The sequence below is a fragment of the Sesamum indicum genome, linkage group LG6, assembly GCF_000512975.1.
Source record: "Sesamum indicum cultivar Zhongzhi No. 13 linkage group LG6, S_indicum_v1.0, whole genome shotgun sequence".
In the NCBI taxonomy this organism is placed as follows: Eukaryota; Viridiplantae; Streptophyta; class Magnoliopsida; order Lamiales; family Pedaliaceae; genus Sesamum; species Sesamum indicum.
This window is the reverse complement of record NC_026150.1, coordinates 23,004,076-23,025,950: the sequence shown is the minus strand read 5'-3', so window position 1 is coordinate 23,025,950 and position 21,875 is coordinate 23,004,076. Positions and strand designations below refer to the sequence as shown.

General features: G+C 31.4%; 3 protein-coding genes and 1 long non-coding RNA gene across 4 annotated transcripts; 3 read left to right on the top strand and 1 right to left on the bottom strand.

Moving 5' to 3' along the window:
• On the top strand, positions 804-2,072 carry LOC105165565 (xyloglucan endotransglucosylase/hydrolase 2-like). The gene is made up of 3 exons (XM_011084621.2): positions 804-1,142; positions 1,233-1,426; positions 1,529-2,072. The coding sequence occupies exons 1-3, from the start codon at positions 849-851 to the stop codon at positions 1,905-1,907; spliced, it is 867 nt and encodes a 288-aa protein (XP_011082923.1). The 5' UTR covers positions 804-848; the 3' UTR covers positions 1,908-2,072.
• On the top strand, positions 5,904-7,121 carry LOC105165564 (xyloglucan endotransglucosylase/hydrolase 2-like). The gene is made up of 3 exons (XM_011084620.2): positions 5,904-6,226; positions 6,320-6,513; positions 6,613-7,121. The coding sequence occupies exons 1-3, from the start codon at positions 5,936-5,938 to the stop codon at positions 6,989-6,991; spliced, it is 864 nt and encodes a 287-aa protein (XP_011082922.1). The 5' UTR covers positions 5,904-5,935; the 3' UTR covers positions 6,992-7,121.
• LOC105165563 (xyloglucan endotransglucosylase/hydrolase 2-like) lies at positions 12,429-13,732 on the top strand. Its single transcript, XM_011084619.2, has 3 exons — positions 12,429-12,788; positions 12,882-13,075; positions 13,178-13,732. Exons 1-3 carry the CDS (start codon positions 12,498-12,500, stop codon positions 13,554-13,556), a joined length of 864 nt encoding a protein of 287 aa, XP_011082921.1. The 5' UTR covers positions 12,429-12,497; the 3' UTR covers positions 13,557-13,732.
• On the bottom strand, positions 18,008-19,915 carry LOC105165562. The gene is made up of 3 exons (XR_848093.2): positions 19,511-19,915; positions 19,333-19,380; positions 18,008-18,102 (listed from the first exon to the last, which is right to left on the bottom strand). It is a non-coding gene; the product is annotated as an uncharacterized LOC105165562 (long non-coding RNA).

Here is a 21,875-nt window from a genome sequence, read left to right as displayed (position 1 = left end):
TTTTTCAAATTTATTTTTTTTTTTTGCAAAAAGTACTGATTAATTAAATTCTTTTTTATTTTTATTTTTAGTTTTTCCAAAATTTATCAATAAATTTATAATTATTGAGATCAATTCACAAATAACTCTTTTTTGATAGAATTTTTTAAATATTATATCCTTTATTATACCATTTACAAATAATCTTATAAAAGTATCAAATCTACATATTTAATAGCAATCGAATTTAATATTATAAAATTTTAAATCACTTCAGGTTTTCAAACAAACAATATTGCCTACGAAGATATTGAAAAATATACCTAGCATGATATATAGTTATATAATTAATTATTTAAAAAATATACATGGTTAAAGAATTAAATGATAAATAATGTTATAATGTCTTAAATTTTTAAGACTTGTTCATTTGAATTTAAATCTTATGGATATTTAATTCAATTAAGAAGGATATTCAATTCGATTAATCGAGCGCACCAAAAATCCGATAACAATAACAAATGCGTCGAATTTCTGACTGAAAAGCCATAAACATTTATAAGTTAATAATAAAATTATGGATCCAAAACAAACATTGCCTGAATTTATCCTGTAAGCCTTCGGTGGTCGAAATCGGGGCAGGAGTCAACCAAATTTAATCATGCACCCATACCTATTGGATTACGCGTACAAATACAATTATTTAGTGGGGTGTGCGGTTGTTCAAACGGTCATGTAATCAGCCAGCTTCCATTTCTTGCTATACAGCTCACGGGTTTTTCTTATATATATATATTCAGGGAATTCATGCATTCCATCAACACAACATACAAGAATTGACTCTTTCCTTGCGTACAACTACCAAAGCAATGGGCATCTCTTCTAATCCTTGCAGGTTTCCACCCAACTTTGCACTGCTCTCAGCTTTTGTGGTCTTGGCCTGTTTCGCAGCACCTTCAGCAGGTAATTTCTACAGGGACGCTGAAATTACGTGGGGCGACGGCCGTGCCAAGATACTCGAAGGCGGACGGGGTCTGTCCCTGTCGCTGGACCAGTATTCCGGTTCTGGATTTCAGTCCAAGAATGAGTATTTGTATGGAAGATTCGACTTGCAACTCAAGCTTGTCCCTGGAAACTCTGCTGGAACCGTCACCACATTTTTCGTGAGTTTCTTTCTTTTAATTGTCATTAACTCTCAAATTCATCTATATAGACAATTGGTTTCTGAAGCATTTCTTTCTTTATATGTGCAGTTATCATCTCAAGGAGAAGGACATGACGAAATCGATTTTGAGTTTCTGGGCAATGTGAGTGGAGAGCCGTACACTGTGCACACAAACGTTTATGCGGGCGGCAAAGGAGACAAGGAACAGCAGTTCCATCTCTGGTTCGATCCAACTGCAGCATTCCACACCTACTCAATCGTCTGGCATCCTCAACGCATCATGTAATTCTCACATAACTCAGCTTCATCCACTATTCTCATTTGCCATTCACTAAACTAGTGTGTATAATAAATCAGCTTCTTAACTTTTGGTTCAAATTTCAGATTCTTGGTGGACAACAGTCCCATCAGAATATTCAACAACCACAAGTCCATCGGAATCCCATTCCCCACGAGCCAGCCCATGAGAGTACACTGCAGCCTTTGGAACGCAGATGACTGGGCAACACAGGGCGGGCGGGTCAAGACGGATTGGACCAAGGCTCCATTTGTGGCCTACTACAGGAATTTCAAGATCGACGGGTGCCCCGTCGGAACATCAGGCGGATCGTGTGGCTTTCAATCTCAGACTCAGGAGCTGGACGCTAAGGGAAGAAACAGAATGAGATGGGTTCAACAGAAACACATGATTTACAACTACTGCGCTGATGTACGGAGGTTTCCTCAAGGAAGTTCTGCTGAGTGCAAGCGTTCCAGGTTCTGATCAGGCAAAGAATTATGATATTCAGTGCTCTAAGTTGTGTGGTTAATTGTGTATTCTGTTGAGTGATTGTATTCATCTTTCATTTGTTATTCATTTTATTCAATATTGTAAATGTTTGGATTGAATCACAATAATAAATATTACAGAATGAATCTAATGTTTCAACTCTCATCAGCTATATAAAGAATATTTCTAATTTTTTTCCAACATGGGAAATTATAGTTGAAAATGGGTTCAGTCATATTCAATTAAATTATGTGACGACTGTATTAATAATTACACTCTTCATGTGTTGGACATAAATCCTATTAAAATTTATGGGTTAAATACATTTTGAAACCCATAAAGTGTACCACCTTAATCAATTACCCCTTTAAACTAAAGAAATCTTTAATTACCCCCTTGTATTTGTGATAATCCTTTAAATAAATAAAAATAGATAAAAATACCCTTGACTATTATTAATATGTTATATTCACTTTAATGACCATAGCTAAATATATCAATCAATTTGACTTTAATTTTGATTCATTCATGATGTTAATAAATTAATATTGGATTAATCACATATTGATGAAATCATATTCACACGACCTGAAGATCCACACAATCATATTCACACGACCTGAAGAACCTCCAGAAAGGACACGACAGGTGGGACACCCTTTTCACCTTTTTTACTATTATTTAGCTTAAAACAGCCTTGTAATTCATACGTAAAGTTTTGATTTCGTATCAATTTCTCTTGTACACTCAAGTTCAAGGAACAACACTCTTTTATTTATTTATTTCATCATTTTTATCTTCAAACACTTATTCATTATTTGCCCACTTCAAGTGAACCTAACATCTCGCATCATTTTTTACATATGTGCAATTTTTAAACGCATCATTATTAATTAAAGTTAACCCGATTTGATAGGCTAAAGTTTTCCAAGAAATAAAAGGGGTTTTATGTTCAAATTTGACTTCTATGTATTACCGTCACACAAAGGATACCTGATTTCTATTTGATTTGTCCTAATTGATATCCTTATTTTATTTTTAATATTCAAAAGAATGATTTAAATATCAACTTTATATACCCCTCGTTAAATATAATTAATTAGCTATATATAAATATGGTAAATTATAAATCAGATCATTTAAATTAGCATTACAATTTAACTTAATGTTATACGATAATAACACAATATTATGAATTAATGAAAAGTCTTTATAATTTAGTTAAAACTAATTTTTGAAATCCATAAAAATGTTGATTATTGTGGAAAAGAGCAAATTGTAGTAAAAAAATATATATTAATTATTGTGGAAAAGAGAAATATATTAAAGTTTGAATTAATTACATCTAGAGTTCTAGACTCATCCTAAAAGTTCAAAATTATACTTTTAGAAATTATGTCTACATCCCTCCTATAAATGTTATGTTTCATAGCCAAAACAGAAGTACATGAAAAGAGAAGGGTGGATATTATCGCGGAATGTCCGTTTTGTTGGATCACTGTCAAAAAAAATTGAGTTTCCGTTATATTATAAATTACTACGGCTTAAAAATTATGATAAATTAATACTATTAATCACGATTAAATAAAATCAAAGTAAAAATTTAAATTTTTACTACGATTAATGAATATTCGTCATGATTTCTAACCATAGCCAAAACATTTGTCATGGGTTTGTCCATAGCTAATGTTTTGGCCACACCTATAGAAACAACAGCTAATGGACGTTGCAAAGCCGTGATTGATTTGTAATTCGTTCGATTTTTTTTTTTTTTACTGTAATAATTAACCATAATGGAAAATCATACTTTTTTTTATGGATGGTCGGTCACTGTAATAAATTTTATTTATTTTATAGTGTCGTATGTTTTATTATGTAGTTTTTAATGCATTTAATCAACTTTGAATATCTAATTAATGTATAGAATGATATACTTAATTATTATAATTAAAAAAAAAACATTAAGGGTCTGTTTGAATAGAATAAAATACCACCAACCGAATCGTCGGTACCATCCTCCAAATTATGCTTCTTCACTGATTAGCAGTAGCCCCGGCCCCGGAAGCTCCAAACATCATTACTTCAGACAAACCATCAAATAAATTAGGATATTTATATTTACAAATCCTAATTTATGATTTATTTATATAAATAACTTATAATTTTTCATGTAATTATAAAAACTATCCCTACAGTAAAAAATACATATAATTTGTATAATGTTATTGCCATTTCTGCAGAATGTAATTTTTCAAAAAAAATAGAGTTATTTGTATAAATGATGTTAAGTGAACATATATGTGTACTTTTTCAAAAACAACGAAGTGATTTGTGTGAATAAATCATAGATTTGGGAATGTAAATATAAATGTCCCAATATATAATAGTATATGCCTAAATTACCCAACACATTTTAATTCAAAAGGGGAGGTCATGAATTACTAAATAAATTCAATTAAAATTGTTTTTACAAAATGTTTAATTTTGTTCATATATTAAAAAAAAACACTGAATGATAGTATTTTTAAGCTCCTAGATCCTAGAAATTAATTTATATATTTACTCTAGATAATGATTTACCAAAAGAATATTTAAAATATCAATGAGGTGGATGAAAAAAATTTAAAAATATAAAAAAATATATATCCAATTAGTCCATAAAATTAAAAAAAAAATTGTAATTCATAATCCACAAGGGTATTTTAGTTAGTCCACTATAAAAAATGGATTAAAATTTAAAAGTGATTGGGATAGCTGTTAGACACCCAGCAAAATCAAAGGGTATTAGTAATTTTTAAACAACAAGTAGTATTTGTAATTATGTCAAATTTCAGCAGAGCTCGTTGTAAATTGCATAATAAGCATAATATATATCTATCATGTGTGATTCGTTACTCTCTTTAAATTGTGCACTAATTATATATAATAAATAGGGATAATTACACTCTCCTTCCTTAAGGTTTGATGTAATTACACATAGACCACCTATTTTTTTAAAAATTACATCTAGCACCCCAAATGTTGCTTCTATCTAACAAATAAGTTCCTCCATTAGTTAAAATCCGCCAAATTTGTTTCCCCTCGCTTTACTTGTCTAACTTATTATAGGTTAAATAATTTTTTTTCTAACTAAACTACTCTTGTAACATTGAAGTTATACCTCATTTTATGCATTAACGCGTGAAGACTATGAGGGTAATTTGATCATAAAAATACTTATTTGACCTACAATAAATTAGTAATAAGTTAATTAGTGGTAAATATATTTTTTTTTCTAATTTTTTTGTTAATACCAACAAATTCGATTAATTTTGATTGACGAATGGATTTATTTGTTAGATAGAGGAAAACCTCAAAGGTGTTAGATGTAATTACCCAAACCACAAAGGGTCTATCTGTAACTACATTAAACTTTAGAGAGGGGAGTATCATTATTCCTAATAAATATAATGATTAGTCCAAATCTACCGGACTTAATTTTACGTCCATCAACTGGCATAAGTTGGGCGATTATGACTGGTTTACTTGTGCTTGAATACATAAATAAATAGCTATTAAAAGTTGAGGATTATTCCTTAAAACGGATACTTTAATTAGAAACCAAGTTGTTATTATTTAAAAATAATTAACATGGAAATATAATAGCAAACAAATGCATATATTTTTCTACTGGAAACACAAACACATTTACAGAAAAGTAAATCCATCAGAAACATACATTCCCTGAATTTTCCCGTTTCGTGTTCGGTGGTCAGAATCTGCTCATGCATCTTCGCCAGGCCCCCAACCAAATTAAATAACAATTCCAGGACCCATTGGCCACGTATAATTATTCTGTCTGCTGTTGTAGAATAGAGTCTTGGCCAGCTTCCGCCTATTGCCATCCAGCTCACAAGTTCCCTGCATGATGAACAAAGTTCTTCCTGCCCGCACTCCCTCTATATATACTGAGGGTTTCATGCATAATCAACACCAAATTCAAGAATTAATCACTTCTCAGCTCTGCGTCGATTACCGGGAAAATGGGCGTCTTTACCAATCCCAAATTTGCAGCAAATTCAGTGCTGCTCTCAGCTTTTGTGGTCTTGGCCTGTTTCGCAGCACTTTCGGCGGGTAATTTCTACAGGGACGCTGAAATTACGTGGGGCGACGGCCGTGCCAAGATACTCGAAGGCGGACGGGGCCTGTCCCTGTCGCTGGACCAGTATTCGGGTTCTGGATTTCAGTCCAAGAATGAGTATTTGTATGGAAGATTCGACTTGCAACTCAAGCTTGTCCCTGGAAACTCTGCTGGAACCGTCACCACATTTTTCGTGAGTTTCTTTCTTTTAATTGTCATTAACTCTCAAATTCATCTATATAAACAATTGGTTTCTCAAGTAGAATTTCTTTCTTTGTATGCGCAGTTATCATCTCAAGGAGAAGGACATGACGAAATCGATTTTGAGTTTCTGGGCAATGTGAGCGGAGAGCCGTACACTGTGCACACAAACGTTTATGCGGGCGGCAAAGGAGACAAGGAACAGCAGTTCCATCTCTGGTTCGATCCAACTGCAGCTTTCCACACCTACTCGATTGTCTGGCATCCTCAACGCATCATGTAATTTTCACATGATTCTTGATCTAGTATTTTCATTTTCCATTCACTAAGCTAGAATATATAAACAATCAGCCTCTAAAATTTTGGCTCAAATTTCAGATTCTTGGTGGACAACAGTCCCATCAGAGTATTCAACAACCACAAGTCCATCGGGATCCCATTCCCCACGAGCCAGCCCATGAGAGTACACTGCAGCCTGTGGAACGCAGATGACTGGGCAACACAGGGCGGGCGGGTCAAGACTGACTGGACCAAGGCTCCATTTGTGGCCTACTACAGAAATTTCAAGATCGACGGGTGCCCAGTTGGAACATCAGGCGGGTCATGTGGCTTTCAATCTCAGACTCAAGAGCTGGACGCTAAGGGAAGAAATAGAATGAGATGGGTTCAACAGAAACACATGATCTACAACTACTGCGCTGACGTGCGGAGGTTTCCTCAAGGAAGTTCTGCTGAATGCAAGCGTTCCAGGTTCTGATCAGGCAAAAAATTGTGATATTCAGTGCTCTAAGTTGTGTGGTTAATTCAATTGTGTGTTGTGTTGAGTAATTGTATTCATCTTTCATTTGTTATTCATTTTATTCAATACTGTAAATGTTTGGATTGAATCATAATATTAATATTACAGAATGAATGTAATGTTTCAACTCTCATCAGCTATATAAATAATATTTCTAAATTTTTTCCAACATGGGAAATTATAGTTGAAAATGGGTTCAGTATATTCAATTAATTATGTGACGACTGTATTAATAGTTACACTCTTCATGTCTTAGACATAAATCCTATTAAAATTATGGGCTAAATACATTTTCACACCCCTAAAGTATATCAGCTTAATCAATTACCCATTTAAACTACAGAAACATTTGATTATCCCCTTTATTGTTGTGATAATCCTCTAAATAAATAAAGATAGAGAAAAATACCCTTGACTATTAATAATATGCTATATTCACTTTAATGCCCATAGTTAAATATATCAATCAATTTGACTTCAATTTTTATTCATTCATGATGTTAAAAAATTAAAATTGAATTCACATATTGATAAAATCAATGTTAATACTTTCAAATTAAGATATATTTATAAACTTGTGTTTGTGCATACACTAGATATAATTTTAATGACAAAAATTGCGAGTGGTCCTCGAGTCTATTGTTTTGGCACCTAAATGGCAAGTGAGGTAATCTGGGAGTTAATGAGGTAATTTTTTTTTTTTTTTTGTCTTTTCATGTAATAGCTCTATTTTATCCCGTGACCTAACCTTGAGTCCAACACGTTAGACCTGTCGATTAGTTTGCAATACATAGACCCTAACCCATACCCATTTTCATAGTTATGACCCATATCCTTAATATTTTTACATTAAATTCAGACTTGGACATATATTTATGGTAATAACTTTTTTGATTTGGGTAGAGTTGATACTCTAAAATACCAGTGGGTAAAGTTTTATTTTGAAAAAATGCTTCTTTATTTGTTAATTTAAAATTAGTGAATTTGTAAATTTTTACTAATTATCAGTATGACTATTTATACACACAAATTCCAAATAATTTATTATTCTGTACTTAACTACTTTATACAAATCTAGTATTAATTTATAAACATTATAGTTCAATAAATTTTTCAAATTGATGGATATATTTAACAATAGAGACATTAATGTGAATATATTATATTATTAGTAGTTAAGGGTATTTTTGTCAATTTTTATTAATATAAAGGATTACCCAAAGATAGAGGGTGGATGAAGGATTATTTAGTTTAGGGAGTAATTGATGAGGGTAACATACTTCAGAGGTACAAAATGTATTTAACCCTAAAATTGTCAATCATATGATAAATATAATTTGATATGCATAAAAATAGACAGGCCCAAGCGGTTCAAAAAGAAGAAAGAAACAAGGTCCATAACGCTCCAAGGAGGCCCAGATCAGGAGAGGCCTATAACACCCTAAGAGGCCCAAGGAGACCAGGTAAGCGGCTCTAGAGGGTGTCTCCCAGATAACAGATTAACAAAGGGAGGTCCAGCAGGCCCTCAAGGACACATGGCTCCCTTAAAGAGAAGAATACCAAACCTTAACGGACTCCAACAGCTTCCTCTGAATTTAGGGTGTATCCCCCCAACCATCCCTCAAATCCAAAGGGGATCGGCCAGCACCAAATTTGAGAAAGACCAAACTTATCCAACACCCTTGAGGCCATAATCCCCCGAAATCCAAGACCTCCTCCAACAGTTTTATTGTTGTCTATAAATAGAGACATCCCCAGCGAAAGAAAGGGAAGCAAAGTCAAAAGATGCACAACCAGAAGGAGAATTGACCTTTATACATTCATCCACAAACTTTCAGATCCACAGAATCAGAAGAACCTCCAAAAGATCCACACAAACTTTCAGATCCACACAATCAGAAGAACCTCCAAGAAGGACGCGACAGGTGTGCCATCCTTCTCAACTTTTCTACTACTATTTAGGTTAAAACAGCCATCTAATTCATCCGTAGAGCTTTGATTTCGTATCAAATTCTCTTGTACACCCAAAATCAAGCAATACACTCTCTTCTTTACTTATTTCACCATTTTTATCTTCAAACACTTGTTTCATCATTGCCCACTTCAAGTGTACTGAGCATATCACATCAGTTCTTAAATATGTACATTTTTTAAACGCATCATTATTAATTAAAAGTAACCCGATTTGATAGGCTAAAATTCTCCAAGAAATAAAAGGGGTTTTATATTCAAATTTGACTTCTATGTATTACCGTCACACAAAGGATACTTGATTTCCATTTGATTTGTCCTAATTGATATCCTTATTTTATTTTTAATATTCAAAAGAATGATTTAAATATCAACTTTATATACCCCTCGTTAAATATAATTAATTAGCTATATATAAATATGGTAAATTATAAATCAGATCATTTAAATTAGCATTACAATTTAACTTAATGTTATACGATAATAACACAATATTATGAATTAATGAAAAGTCTTTATAATTTAGTTAAAACTAATTTTTGAAATCCATAAAAATGTTGATTATTGTGGAAAAGAGCAAATTGTAGTAAAAAAATATATATTAATTATTGTGGAAAAGAGAAATATATTAAAGTTTGAATTAATTACATCTAGAGTTCTAGACTCATCCTAAAAGTTCAAAATTATACTTTTAGAAATTATATCTACATCCCTCCTATAAATGTTATGTTTCATAGCCAAAACAGAAGTACATGAAAAGAGAAGGGTGGATTTCTCGCCGGTTATCCGTTTTGTGGGATCACTATCAAAAAAATTAAATTTTGGTTATATTATAAATAATCACGACTTAAAAATTATAATAAATCAATACTATTAACTACGGTTAAATAAAATTAAAGCAAAAACTTAAATTTCTAATCAATATTCGTCTAATTATAGCCAAAAGATTTGTTATGGGTTTATCCATAACTAATAATTTGGCCAAACTTGCAGAAACAACAGCTAATGGACATTCCAAAATCATAGTTGATTTCTAATTGGTGCGATTTTTCTTTTTCTAACTATAATAATTAACTATAATGAAAAATCATACTTTTTTTGGTGGATGGTCGATCATTGTAATAAATTTTTATTTGTTTTATAGCGCTGTATGTTTTATTATTTAATTCTTAATGCATTTAATCAACTTTGAATAGCTAATTAATTTATAGAATGATATAATTAATTATTATAATTAAAAAAATAAAACATTAACGGTCTGTTTGAATCGAATAAAATACCACCAACCAAATCGTCGGTACCATCCTCCAAATTATGCCTCTTCACTGATTAGCAACAGCCCCCCGAAGCTCCAAAGATGGTATCATTACTTCAGACAAACAATCAAATAAATTAGGATATTTATATTTACAAATCCTAATTTATTATTTATTTATATAAATAACTTATAATTTTTCATGTAATTGCAGAAACTATCCCCATAGTCAAAAATACAGATAATTTCTATAATGTTATTATCATTTCTACAGAATGTAATTTTTCAAAAAAAATAAAGTTATTTGTATAAATGATGTTAAGTGGACATATATGTGTAATTTTTCAAAAAAACGAAGTGATTTGTGTGAATAAATCATAGATTTGGGAATGTAAATATAAATGTCGCAATATATAATAGTAGATCCTAGCAATTAATTTATATATTTACTATAGATAATGATTTACCAAAATAATTTAACCACTCATCAGATATATTTTCCAAAATATTTGTAAACGTCTTTTGCCGATGTTTCTTTGGTATCAAGCTAAAATTTTCGACATATAGGTCTGGCCCAAAAAAAATTTATTCAAAACACGTTTGATCACATTAGATCAAGGCTAAATTATAACAATTAGATTTACATAATTATAAATACCCTTTTATGATTTAAAAAATTAAAAATATTTTTTAATATTTAATAAAATTGTGTAATTTTTATAAAGAAGTTTGGAATTGTCAATGTTGATCTTGCTATATTTTTTTCTTTCTTTAGAAAAAAATTAAAAAAATATTTAAAATATCAATGAGGTGGATAAAAAAAATTAAAAAATATATCTAATTAGTCCATAAAAAATTAAATTTTTTTTAAAAAAAATAAAATTATAATTCATAGTCCACATGGGTATTTTAGTTAGTCCACTATTAAAATAGATTAAAATTTTAAAATGGATTGGGATAGCTGTTAGACAGCCAGCAAAATCGAAGGGTATTAATAATTTTCAAACAACAAGAAATATTTGTAATTATGTCAAATTTCAGCAGTGCTCGTTGTAAATTGCACAATAAGCATAATATATATCTATCATGTGTGATTCGTTACTCTCTTTAAATTGTGCACTAATTATATATAATAAATAGGGATAATTACACTCTCCTTCCTTAAGGTTTGATGTAATTACACATAGACCACCTATTTTTTTAAAAATTACATCTAGCACCCCAGATGTTGCTTCTATCTAACAAATAAGTTCCTCCATTAGTTAAAATCCGCCAAAAAAATTTTCCCTCGCTTTACTTGTCTAACTTATTATAGGTCAAATAAATTTTTTTCTAACTAAACTACTCTTGTAACATTGAAGTTACACCTCATTTCATGCATTAATGCGTGAAGACGTATGAGAGTAATTTGATCATAAAAATATTTATTTGACCTATAATAAATTAGTAATAAGTTAATTAGTGGTAAAACTAGATTTTTTTTTTTTTCAATTTTTTTGTTAATACCAGCAAATTTGATTAATTTTGATTGACGAATGGACTTATTTGTTAGATGGAAGAAAATCTCAAAGGTGTTAGATGTAATTACCCAAACTTCAAAGGGTTTATGTGTAACTACATCAAACTTTAGAGAGGAAAGTATAATTATTCCTAATTATAAATATAATGATTAGTCCAAAGTACCTGACTTAATTTTACGTCCATCAACTGGCATAAGTTGGGCGATTATGACTGGTTTCCTTGTGTTTGAATCTATAAATAAATAGCTATAAAAAGTTGAGCATTATTCCTTAAAACGGATACTTTAAATAGAAACCAAGTTGTTATTATTTAAAAATAATTAACATGGAAATATAATAGCAAACAAATGCATATATGTTTCTACTGGAAACACAAACACATTTACAGAAAAGTAAATCCACCACAAACATATATTCCCTGAATTTTCCCGTTTCGTGTTCGGTGGTCAGAATCTGCTCATGCATCTTCGCCAGGCCCCCAACCAAATTAAATAATAATTCCAGGACCCATTGGCCGCGTATAATTATTCTGTCTGCTGTTGTAGAATAGAGTCTTGGCCAGCTTCCACCTATTGCCATCCAGCTCACAAGTTCTCTGCATGATGAACTAAGTTCCTCCTGCCCGCACTCCCTCTATATATACTGAGGGTTTCATGCATAATCAACACCAAATTCAAGAATTAATCACTTCTCACCTCTGCGTCGAATTACCGGGAAAATGGGCGTCTTTTCTAATCCAAAATTTGCAGCAAATTCAGTGCTGCTCTCAGCTGTTGTGGTCTTGGCCAGTTTCGCAGCACCTTCGGCGGGAAATTTCTACAGGGACGCTGAAATTACGTGGGGAGACGGCCGTGCCAAGATACTCGAAGGCGGACGGGGCCTGTCCCTGTCGCTGGACCAGTATTCGGGTTCTGGATTTCAGTCCAAGAATGAGTATTTGTTTGGAAGATTCGATTTGCAACTCAAGCTTGTCCCTGGAAACTCTGCTGGAACTGTCACCACATTTTTCGTGAGTTTCTTTCTTTTAATTGTAATTAACTCTCAAATTCATCTATATAAACAATTGGTTTCTCAAGTAGTATTTCTTTCTTTGTATGCGCAGTTATCATCTCAAGGAGAAGGACACGACGAAATCGACTTTGAGTTTCTGGGCAATGTGAGTGGAGAGCCGTACACTGTGCACACAAACGTTTATGCGGGAGGCAAAGGAGACAAGGAACAGCAGTTCCATCTCTGGTTCGATCCAACTGCAGCATTCCACACCTACTCAATCGTCTGGCATCCTCAACGCATCATGTAATTCTCACATAACTCACCTTCATCCACTATTCTCATTTTCCATTCACTAAAGTAGTTCATATAATAAATCAGCTTCTTAACTTTTGGTTCAAATTTCAGATTCTTGGTCGACAACAGTCCCATCAGAGTATTCAACAACCACAAGTCCATCGGGATCCCATTCCCCACGAGCCAGCCCATGAGAGTACACTGCAGCCTGTGGAACGCAGATGACTGGGCAACACAGGGCGGGCGGGTCAAGACGGACTGGACCAAGGCTCCATTTGTGACCTACTACAGGAATTTCAAGATCGACGGGTGCCCCGTAGGAACATCAGGCGGCTCATGTGGCTTTCAATCTCAGACTCAGGAGCTGGACGCTAAGGGCAGAAACAGAATGAGATGGGTTCAACAGAAACACATGATCTACAACTACTGCGCTGATGTTCGGAGGTTTCCTCAGGGAAGTTCTGCTGAGTGCAAGCGTTCCAGGTTCTGATCAGTGAACGGGATCATGAATTCTTTTGTTAAGTATGTGATACATGCGTGTTGTTCGAGTTTGTATTATTCATAATTATCATTTGTTGTTCTATTTATTCTATGTAGTAAATGTCTGGGTTGAAATCATGTGAGAATAAACATTGCAGAATAAAATATAGTGTTTCATCGTTTATAGATTAAAGTTTCCGATTAATAGGTTTTTACAGTATATTAGTGTCGGAAAAAATGCAAGCAACCCCTTGTGATATCGCAAATAAGCAAATTACCCCTTTATAAAAAAACAAATAGCGATTTACCTCCTTATATTTTTTAAAATACCACAATTTACCCCGCTATGATTTTTAAAATAAAGCAATTTACCTCCCTGTATAAGGAGGTAAATTGCTTCATTTTAAAAAGTATAGGGGGTAAATTGCTATAATTTTTTTATAAGAGGATAATGTGTTTATTTGCAATATCATAGGGGGATAAATTACCATTCACCCTATTAGTGTCAATTCAGTTCATTTGTGGTAAGTCTTCACTCTTTAATTTCTTTACCTCTTCTTTAATCTGAAATGTACGAAATGAAAAGAACCATAAATGTAAAAACATGTGAAAGCTGATCAATGATCAGTGTTATATATGGAACATTGCTTGAGAAAGTATAATTATATACTAAATATAAAAGAATATTTTTAAGTATAAATTACATTGACACCAAATTACACAAACAACTCCTATCTTTTGAAAAATTATAAACAACACCCCTTGAGGTTATAGTTATAATTATAAGTACACCCCCTAGTCAAATGCAAAACTTGCACACACAGTCCCTGAAAACCGTTACACTATCACCTTGTGAAGGGTGAAGCTGTGATTTTGCAAAAGACATTGGGTGTTTGTATCAGTCATAATTATAAATATTCCTCATTTTTTGATAAATTACAAATAGCCCCTTAAAATTAATAATTATCTAACAAATATTCCTCTAAAATGGATTATCATAATTAAGAGAGTATCTGTTAGACAAACGTTAATTTCAAAATATACTAATAATTTTTTAAATACGAACGATATTTATAATTATGATAAATATTAGAAAATCTCATTATAATTTAGTCCATAACTTAATTATATTTTTTAATTTAAAAAAGTACGAATCAATTATTTATTTTGTGATACCCGTTGCTTAGACTGCACCAAAAAGAAGCATTTTAGGACTTCCTTTCCTTAATTCCACTTTGAGGCTTTTCATTTCATTTATTTCATTCGCAAACATGACTTTTTCAGAAGCCTATATAATATTCCATGCCTCTTTATATGAAAAAAAAAAAAAAAATACTTCAAATTTAAAAAAAGTGAAATAAAAATAAAAAAAAATTAAACAGTCCTTAGACTCGATGTTCTACAAAACACACTAAATCCCTGCTCGATCACTCTTGGCAGATGTGTTAATCAATAATCGAGCTGGACCATGTTAATATTTCTAGTTTAGTTGTAATAATTAAGACAATTTTGTAATGTTAATAATGTTTCCAATATATATATTACTAAGAATAATTGTCTGTACATCTGTCAATTGTCATCCCCCGACATCACAATTCGAGCAAGCTATCTGTGTTCAAGATTATTGAATGCCTAAGCATATGCATTTAATACATTTCAAGTCTAATAATCATGTGAAGAGGCTTTTCCAAATAATCGACTCCAATCTAATTCATAATATTGCAAGTGAAGAAGAATTATTGCTTATTCAGTGTTATTACCATAATCCTAGCACCAACTTAGTACGTTTGAAATCAAAGTTAATTGATAATTACGGTCTAACGTTGTCATATTCACAACGTGAATCTAAATTCTTGTCAAAACATTTTGTGTGGCTAAACAGTCGTCCTGACCTGTATTTTCATTACACATTATTAAATTTTAATTTTTTACGATAGTATATTAGCTATTTAAACGTTTGTAACATGATGAAGACACAATTGTTCTTGACGTATCTGTAGGATGTTACGTCGGCTTTCCCATTTGATCTACCGGAAAAGAAAAGGACGAACTCAATTTGGTTAAGTATTTATAAAGAACATAATTAGGTTAGATTTTACCCCCTCGAACGGCAGTCGATTGGCCATTACTGTTTGTAATTATAACTTTTACTTTTAAAAAAGGGACACATGTAAGTCATCTATACTAATATAAAAATAAATATATTTTTTGCTCACAGACGATGTTCTGTGACACTACTACATCAATTTTTTTATCGTATTAATAATCATTAAGTTGATTTTCTTTTCTTTCCCTCTTTCTTTTTATTTTTAAATATAATATATTAATTTATATATTTTATTTTTATTTATAATATATGTATTTAAAATATAAAAAATTATTTATTATACGTTCCAAAAAACAGCATACCACAAAAGCTAATACATAACTGGAGTATGTGATAGAAGATCTCCAACAGAGAACTCTATTATTGATATTACAAATGAATATATATCTTCTTCTCATTTTTCCCCTCTCATTGCAAAAAATACAGTTTATCTTTTTGCTTATTATGTCATCACGTAAACCAAGGAAAATATTAATAAACATATTTAATTAATTAGAAGTAAATGGTGGAAGGGTAGTTCTTTTATATTTAATGATAATACTTTTAATTTACAATAAACCACAGCTACTTTCTTTAAGATTTAACATAATTATATATATTCACTCATTTAATAAATTAAAAATACCCCCTTAAAATTCAAAAATAATTATATAGCCCCAATATAATGAGATAAAAATTACTAATTTACCTTAAAGATTTTTCTTTTAAAAAACTATAAAAAAAAAAATCTGAAGATGGGCAAAATAAATCATCAACATATTGGTTCATAAAAATATTTTAAAAAATTCTTAAAAATATATAAAATTTATAATTTATAATCCAAAATAGCATTATGATCCATTCACTACAATTTTGGTCAATCAATATAATAAGAGATGTAGAAGTATGTATTTCAATCTTTTCTTTTAATAAAAAAAGAAAAGAGGAAGAAGTACTTATAAGTTTTCTTCTTCCCAAATATTAAATATTAAAGTTTTTTTATTTCCCAGACCAAAGTCATCTAACCCAAAACTACTAGGATTGGGAATGTGGGTATAAATTCGTGCTATAACTCTCCATTTCCAAATCAAGATCCAGCATCAACACACAAGTTGAATTTTGCCAACCTGTATTAAATAGAAAATTCTTATCTAGGCCAAATTTGATCGGACCAAACTATTCACATTACAAGGATAATTATACTTGCTAACTATTCACATTGCAAGGATAATTATACTTGCTTTTGAACTGTACGTCAAATATAACACACCGGTCATGTAATTAGTTCAGATTTGATCCTTACAAACATTTCCCTAGAAGGTTTCCAACATACATGAGACAAGAGGCATCTGGAAAACACTGCTCCATCTTCACCAAGTTGACCAACACACCGTAGCATAAATTAAAAGATCCGAACAAAGACGTTCGATAAGAAGTGGATGTTGTCAGGAAAGAAGTCATTTCAACAATCCATCACCATTCATCGGCAACTCTAAAAGCTGTATAACTACTTCAGTCATTACGAGAAACCCTATCTCTATAGAGTTAGGCCATCATATGATTCTGTGAATAAAGATGTAACCTTGAAGAAGATATTGATTGTATCTCCAAGAAACAAAACATCAAGTATCAAACATGACTGTTCTTGGTGAGTTAAGAACCTTTGATGCCCGATACATCACACCCTTCCATTTTAACGAGATCCACACACGGTGTGATTTTCCATTCTCAGAGTGGGAAACCACCATCCCGTTTAAAAAGAAAAAGAGTGAGATACTTTAGGACTCAAAGAGTCACCGAGAATTGCCTTCCCAGTACTCGAGTCCCGAGATTCACCAAGAAATTCTTGCGCAAACACAGAGCTGGAACTCACCAAGAATCATCTTCTTGAGACTTAGAGTGAATCATCGGCAATTTTCTGTATGAAACACTTGTTTTGTCGCTTTCTTTATCATATTACAGCAAGAACCAACTGATAAAATGCGGTTCATTTTTTATCCATGAACTAATAAACCCATTACTCAAAGCACGGAAATGAATTGTCAGGTAAGAGTAGCCTCCAGCTATAAAGTCACCCTAAGTGTCACGTGAGCACCAGGGTCGAGCTCTATAAAGCATTCAGCAATAGAACCTTCTAACTTGTACATACTCACGTGCATCTTAGATAATCAGCGTTAGATGGACATGGAAACCATGCAAGTAAAGGAGTGAAACAAATATGAAATCAACCAACGAGATGTTTTAATAGCCAAAAACGCCAAAACAAGAAATTAGGTTCATGGTAATCCCACTATGGGAGTTATCGATATGTTACAATAGATCACATGCTTACCGGACCAATGGCTTCATTCCCCATCATCAATAAGAATATACTATTTGTCGATCTACATCTTGCTCTAAAGAACCAATTTACTCAAATGTAGTTGCTGAACAGCTCCAAACACCCGAGATCTTGCAGCCACTTCGAGGCCTGGACAAATAGGTTGACAGACAAGTAACATTAGGGCACCTTAATGTAATACGTAAATCAAAGATTATGTCTTGAAATACTGGTATAGGCTTCAAAATAACCTTACTTACATAATCAAGTATAAGAATCAAAGAAAAACAAGGCAAACCAATCTTTGCTGAATGTAAAATGATACTAAAATGTCGAGGAAGTAGATAAGGTAAATATAGGATTGATCTTGCAAGTCAGAGGTGTATTCACAGTGCAACTACTCATAAGGATAGAAGAACCTATGTTCATTATCTCTGTCGCAAATGTACGTCATGCACAAAAATGATTCGGGAACACGAACATCCCCTAGATACACGGAATCACCTTTCTTACGTCAGCAAAAATAGAAGAACAAGAACAATGAAATTATTTTCACGAATTAAAGTTAAAAGATCTCAACTTTATCCTGTATTTAAGTATTGGATCCACACTCCACAGACATCGGTTTTTCTCCGCATTTCATGAAAATAAGAAAAGTCTCATCTAACTTCAAGAGACTGCCTCAAATAACAGAGTAGAATGACGTTTGTGTTTCCCCAACACCTCAAGATTTCAACAACATTAAACATTGCCAAAATCTAAAACCATGGTCTAATGTCGAATTCCAAGTATATTAACTATTTATGTTTTGTGCTGCGAAGCAAACGGCACATTTTGCTTTTAATTCTCGAAAAGGTAATCTCATAAACAGTCAAATTCATGTAAATTTGCGAATCCACTTGTTAAAACTTGATAGACACATACCAACAGTCCTAACCTTCATCGGAAACTGCATGCATATCCCTATACTCTTATCATTGTACTCCAAGAACATTAGATTTTCATTTGTATGTAAGTATGCATGAATATGTCATTTCTCAAATACATCCCCGATCTGTAAAATCAGCACATCATGGGATATGATTCCAAATCAAGAAATCAGATGCTTAAGCAACTTAATTCATCACAAAAGAGTTGGAAACACAATCAAACAACATATTATATCTTCATACAATTGACCTGAAGAAAGACATTACTAAGAGAATTTCCCTTCACTGTTGTGGAGGGAAATCCATCTTCCAAGAGGAAAATCTCCGAAAGAAGAAACAAACCACCCTAGAAATGAGACCATTTTATCAAAATAAACGCAAGAAAAATCCCATTAAAACAATGACAGAGGAAAGGAAAAACAACCAAAACAAGAAAAGAATGAAAGCAAACCAAGGAATAAAGCATGCATAGGTGCAAGAATCATAGGCATCCACCCACCTGCGTGAAGCAAAAAAAAAAAACACAAGTTACAAAGATCACCAAAAACCCATATCAAAATTATGAACAAAATAAAAAACAATAAATAAATAAACAAGAAAGACAACCTTAAGCTGCATAAAAATCTTACCTTGAGGAAACCCTCTGCTCCCAGAAAACTGAACAGCAAATGCCACAGCCATACCTATAAAAGAACTTTGCTGGTAGGAAAGCGCAGAAAAAGCCCTAATAGCTTGAAGGGTTGTGCGCTTGTTTGGCTTTTTTTACAGAGTAAGAAGAAAGGAGAGAAAAGTGAGGTGGTGCAAGCAGCAACAGTATTTGTCTAAAAGGATTTCCTGAGTAAGACAGCGTCTTTATACTCTTCTCTCTTTGTGCCAGCCAAACAGTGCACCCCCCCTTTTCTTCCACACTCACTCCTATCTGCAATAAATAAATATAAACAAATGTGTGTGTGTGTGTGTAAGGGATGAGAGAGAGAGAGAGAAAAGGTGCAGGTTACACGAACAACGAGGTTGAGGAAGGGGTAAAATGTGAAAAGCTGAACAACTTCAAACTGAGATTGAAGCCTTATTTGGTTTTATTCTTAATTTGTTTTTTTGTTGGGTATTATTATATTTACATATCTTCATTCATTTATTTACACAAATTATTATCATTTTTTTTATAATTCTATAAATCATTCCTAATACTTACAAGAGTAAGATAATTTATTTAATGATGCTAATATTTTTTTTGAAAAGTGTATGTGGAATTTTTCAAAATCAATGATAATTTATATAAATAATATTAATATTTTTTACGGGTATATATGTAATTTTTTAAAATACATTAACGATCTGTGTAAATAAATGATACGTCATGAATATGAATGTAATAATCCTTTTCTTTATTGTTTTAAAAAAAATAAATGCATTATAACCCCTTAAACTATATGTAATATTCATCCCCTTGATTTAATTATTGGAATAAAAATACACCAGCGCATGCTATATACATTTTTAATATATTTTAAATATTTTTCATATTAATTTAATCGCAAATTATCCGTTACGTAGAAGAAAATATATTCTTAATTGAAATATAAAAAGAGTAATTAATAACTTGAGTATTATCTATATTATATATAAAAAAAAAAAGCTTATTTTCATTCACAAATAATAGTTAGCGACATTAATTTTTTAAATTAACAAAAATATTCTTATAAATTTTCAACCACCTCTATTCAAATTTTTTTTTCTCATTTATAATATCTAAACTATCTATCTATATTAATATAAACGTTTCACTCACACCAAATTATTTTTGTGCCGATAATATCCCTAAATTAATTTTATTTTATTTTTTTAAATTGAATATGTTGGTTCATATATCTTATTCTTATTTATAATATATATACTATATATTAAAAAAAAAGTTATTTTAACTCACAAAAGAGCGATTACTTACACTGCAACATCAATTTTTGAATTTCCAAAAATATCTATTATATATTTTTCAATTACCCCTACTCAAATTCTTCTTTTTATCTATATATCTATATTATCTATCTATACTAATCTATATCTATATTTATACTTCTATACTAATAAAAAGAAAACTTCATTTTTACTCACAAATAGTGGTTATTTACACCGTGCTATTATATATATATTTTTTTATCTACACTCCTAATTAGATATTTTAAAAATGAATTATAATTAATTTTTTCCTTTTCTTTTTACAAAAGTGATACCGTTGTTTTAATACAACTACATCAATTTATTTATTGTGCCAAATAAGTTTTTTTTTCTTTTCTTTTTGTGAAATATGATTTGTTCGTTTATATGTTTTATTCTTATTTGTAATATATTTTAAATCGTTGGGAAAATTATTTATTATATGCACACAAGGACGGCATGCCACCGCAACTAATATAAAAAGAAAAGCCTCTCTTCAAGCGGCGGCTAAAGACACCACCGCAATAATTATTTGTGAAGTCAAAAATGCACTTCATGATAAAATAACTAACTTATTCAACTTTTCAAAATTTACATTGATTGATAAATTATTTTGTTTCTTTCTTTCTTTGTATTAATGTAATGTACTGATTTATATATTTTGCTTTTATTTATAGTATATTTTGAAACGTGAGTATATTTATTATATGCACGTAGAAACGGCGTGCCACAACAACTAGTATTTTAAAACGTAAATAATTATTTATTACATACACATAGAAATGACGTGCCATAACATCTAGTAGATTAAACAAAAATAAAAAATTAGTAGGATAGATACTAATCATGATGAATTTATTTTATTCATTTAAACTAAAAAAAGATGATAACAACTAACTTTTCAAATGCGACTCGGCTTTTCTTGACAAATGGATAAATATATTCAATTAACTTAGATAAAAGAAAAAATTAAAAATTAAAGAAATGTGCACATTTTCAAGAAAATATGAAATACACTTTGGTTTAATTTTTGTAAAAGATATATATTAGAAAATGGAG

What these genes read in the sequence shown, in the direction of transcription:
- LOC105165564 (XM_011084620.2), top strand. Translation starts at nt 5,936, where the DNA reads ATGGGCGTCTTTACCAATCCCAAATTTGCAGCAAATTCAGTGCTGCTC. An exon ending in GAACCGTCACCACATTTTTC is followed by an intron (nt 6,227 to 6,319) that starts GTGAGTTTCTTT and finishes TTGTATGCGCAG; the next exon opens with TTATCATCTCAAGGAGAAGG. An exon ending in TGGCATCCTCAACGCATCAT is followed by an intron (nt 6,514 to 6,612) that starts GTAATTTTCACA and finishes CTCAAATTTCAG; the next exon opens with ATTCTTGGTGGACAACAGTC.
- LOC105165565 (XM_011084621.2), top strand. Translation starts at nt 849, where the DNA reads ATGGGCATCTCTTCTAATCCTTGCAGGTTTCCACCCAACTTTGCACTG. An exon ending in GAACCGTCACCACATTTTTC is followed by an intron (nt 1,143 to 1,232) that starts GTGAGTTTCTTT and finishes TTATATGTGCAG; the next exon opens with TTATCATCTCAAGGAGAAGG. An exon ending in TGGCATCCTCAACGCATCAT is followed by an intron (nt 1,427 to 1,528) that starts GTAATTCTCACA and finishes TTCAAATTTCAG; the next exon opens with ATTCTTGGTGGACAACAGTC.
- LOC105165563 (XM_011084619.2), top strand. Translation starts at nt 12,498, where the DNA reads ATGGGCGTCTTTTCTAATCCAAAATTTGCAGCAAATTCAGTGCTGCTC. An exon ending in GAACTGTCACCACATTTTTC is followed by an intron (nt 12,789 to 12,881) that starts GTGAGTTTCTTT and finishes TTGTATGCGCAG; the next exon opens with TTATCATCTCAAGGAGAAGG. An exon ending in TGGCATCCTCAACGCATCAT is followed by an intron (nt 13,076 to 13,177) that starts GTAATTCTCACA and finishes TTCAAATTTCAG; the next exon opens with ATTCTTGGTCGACAACAGTC.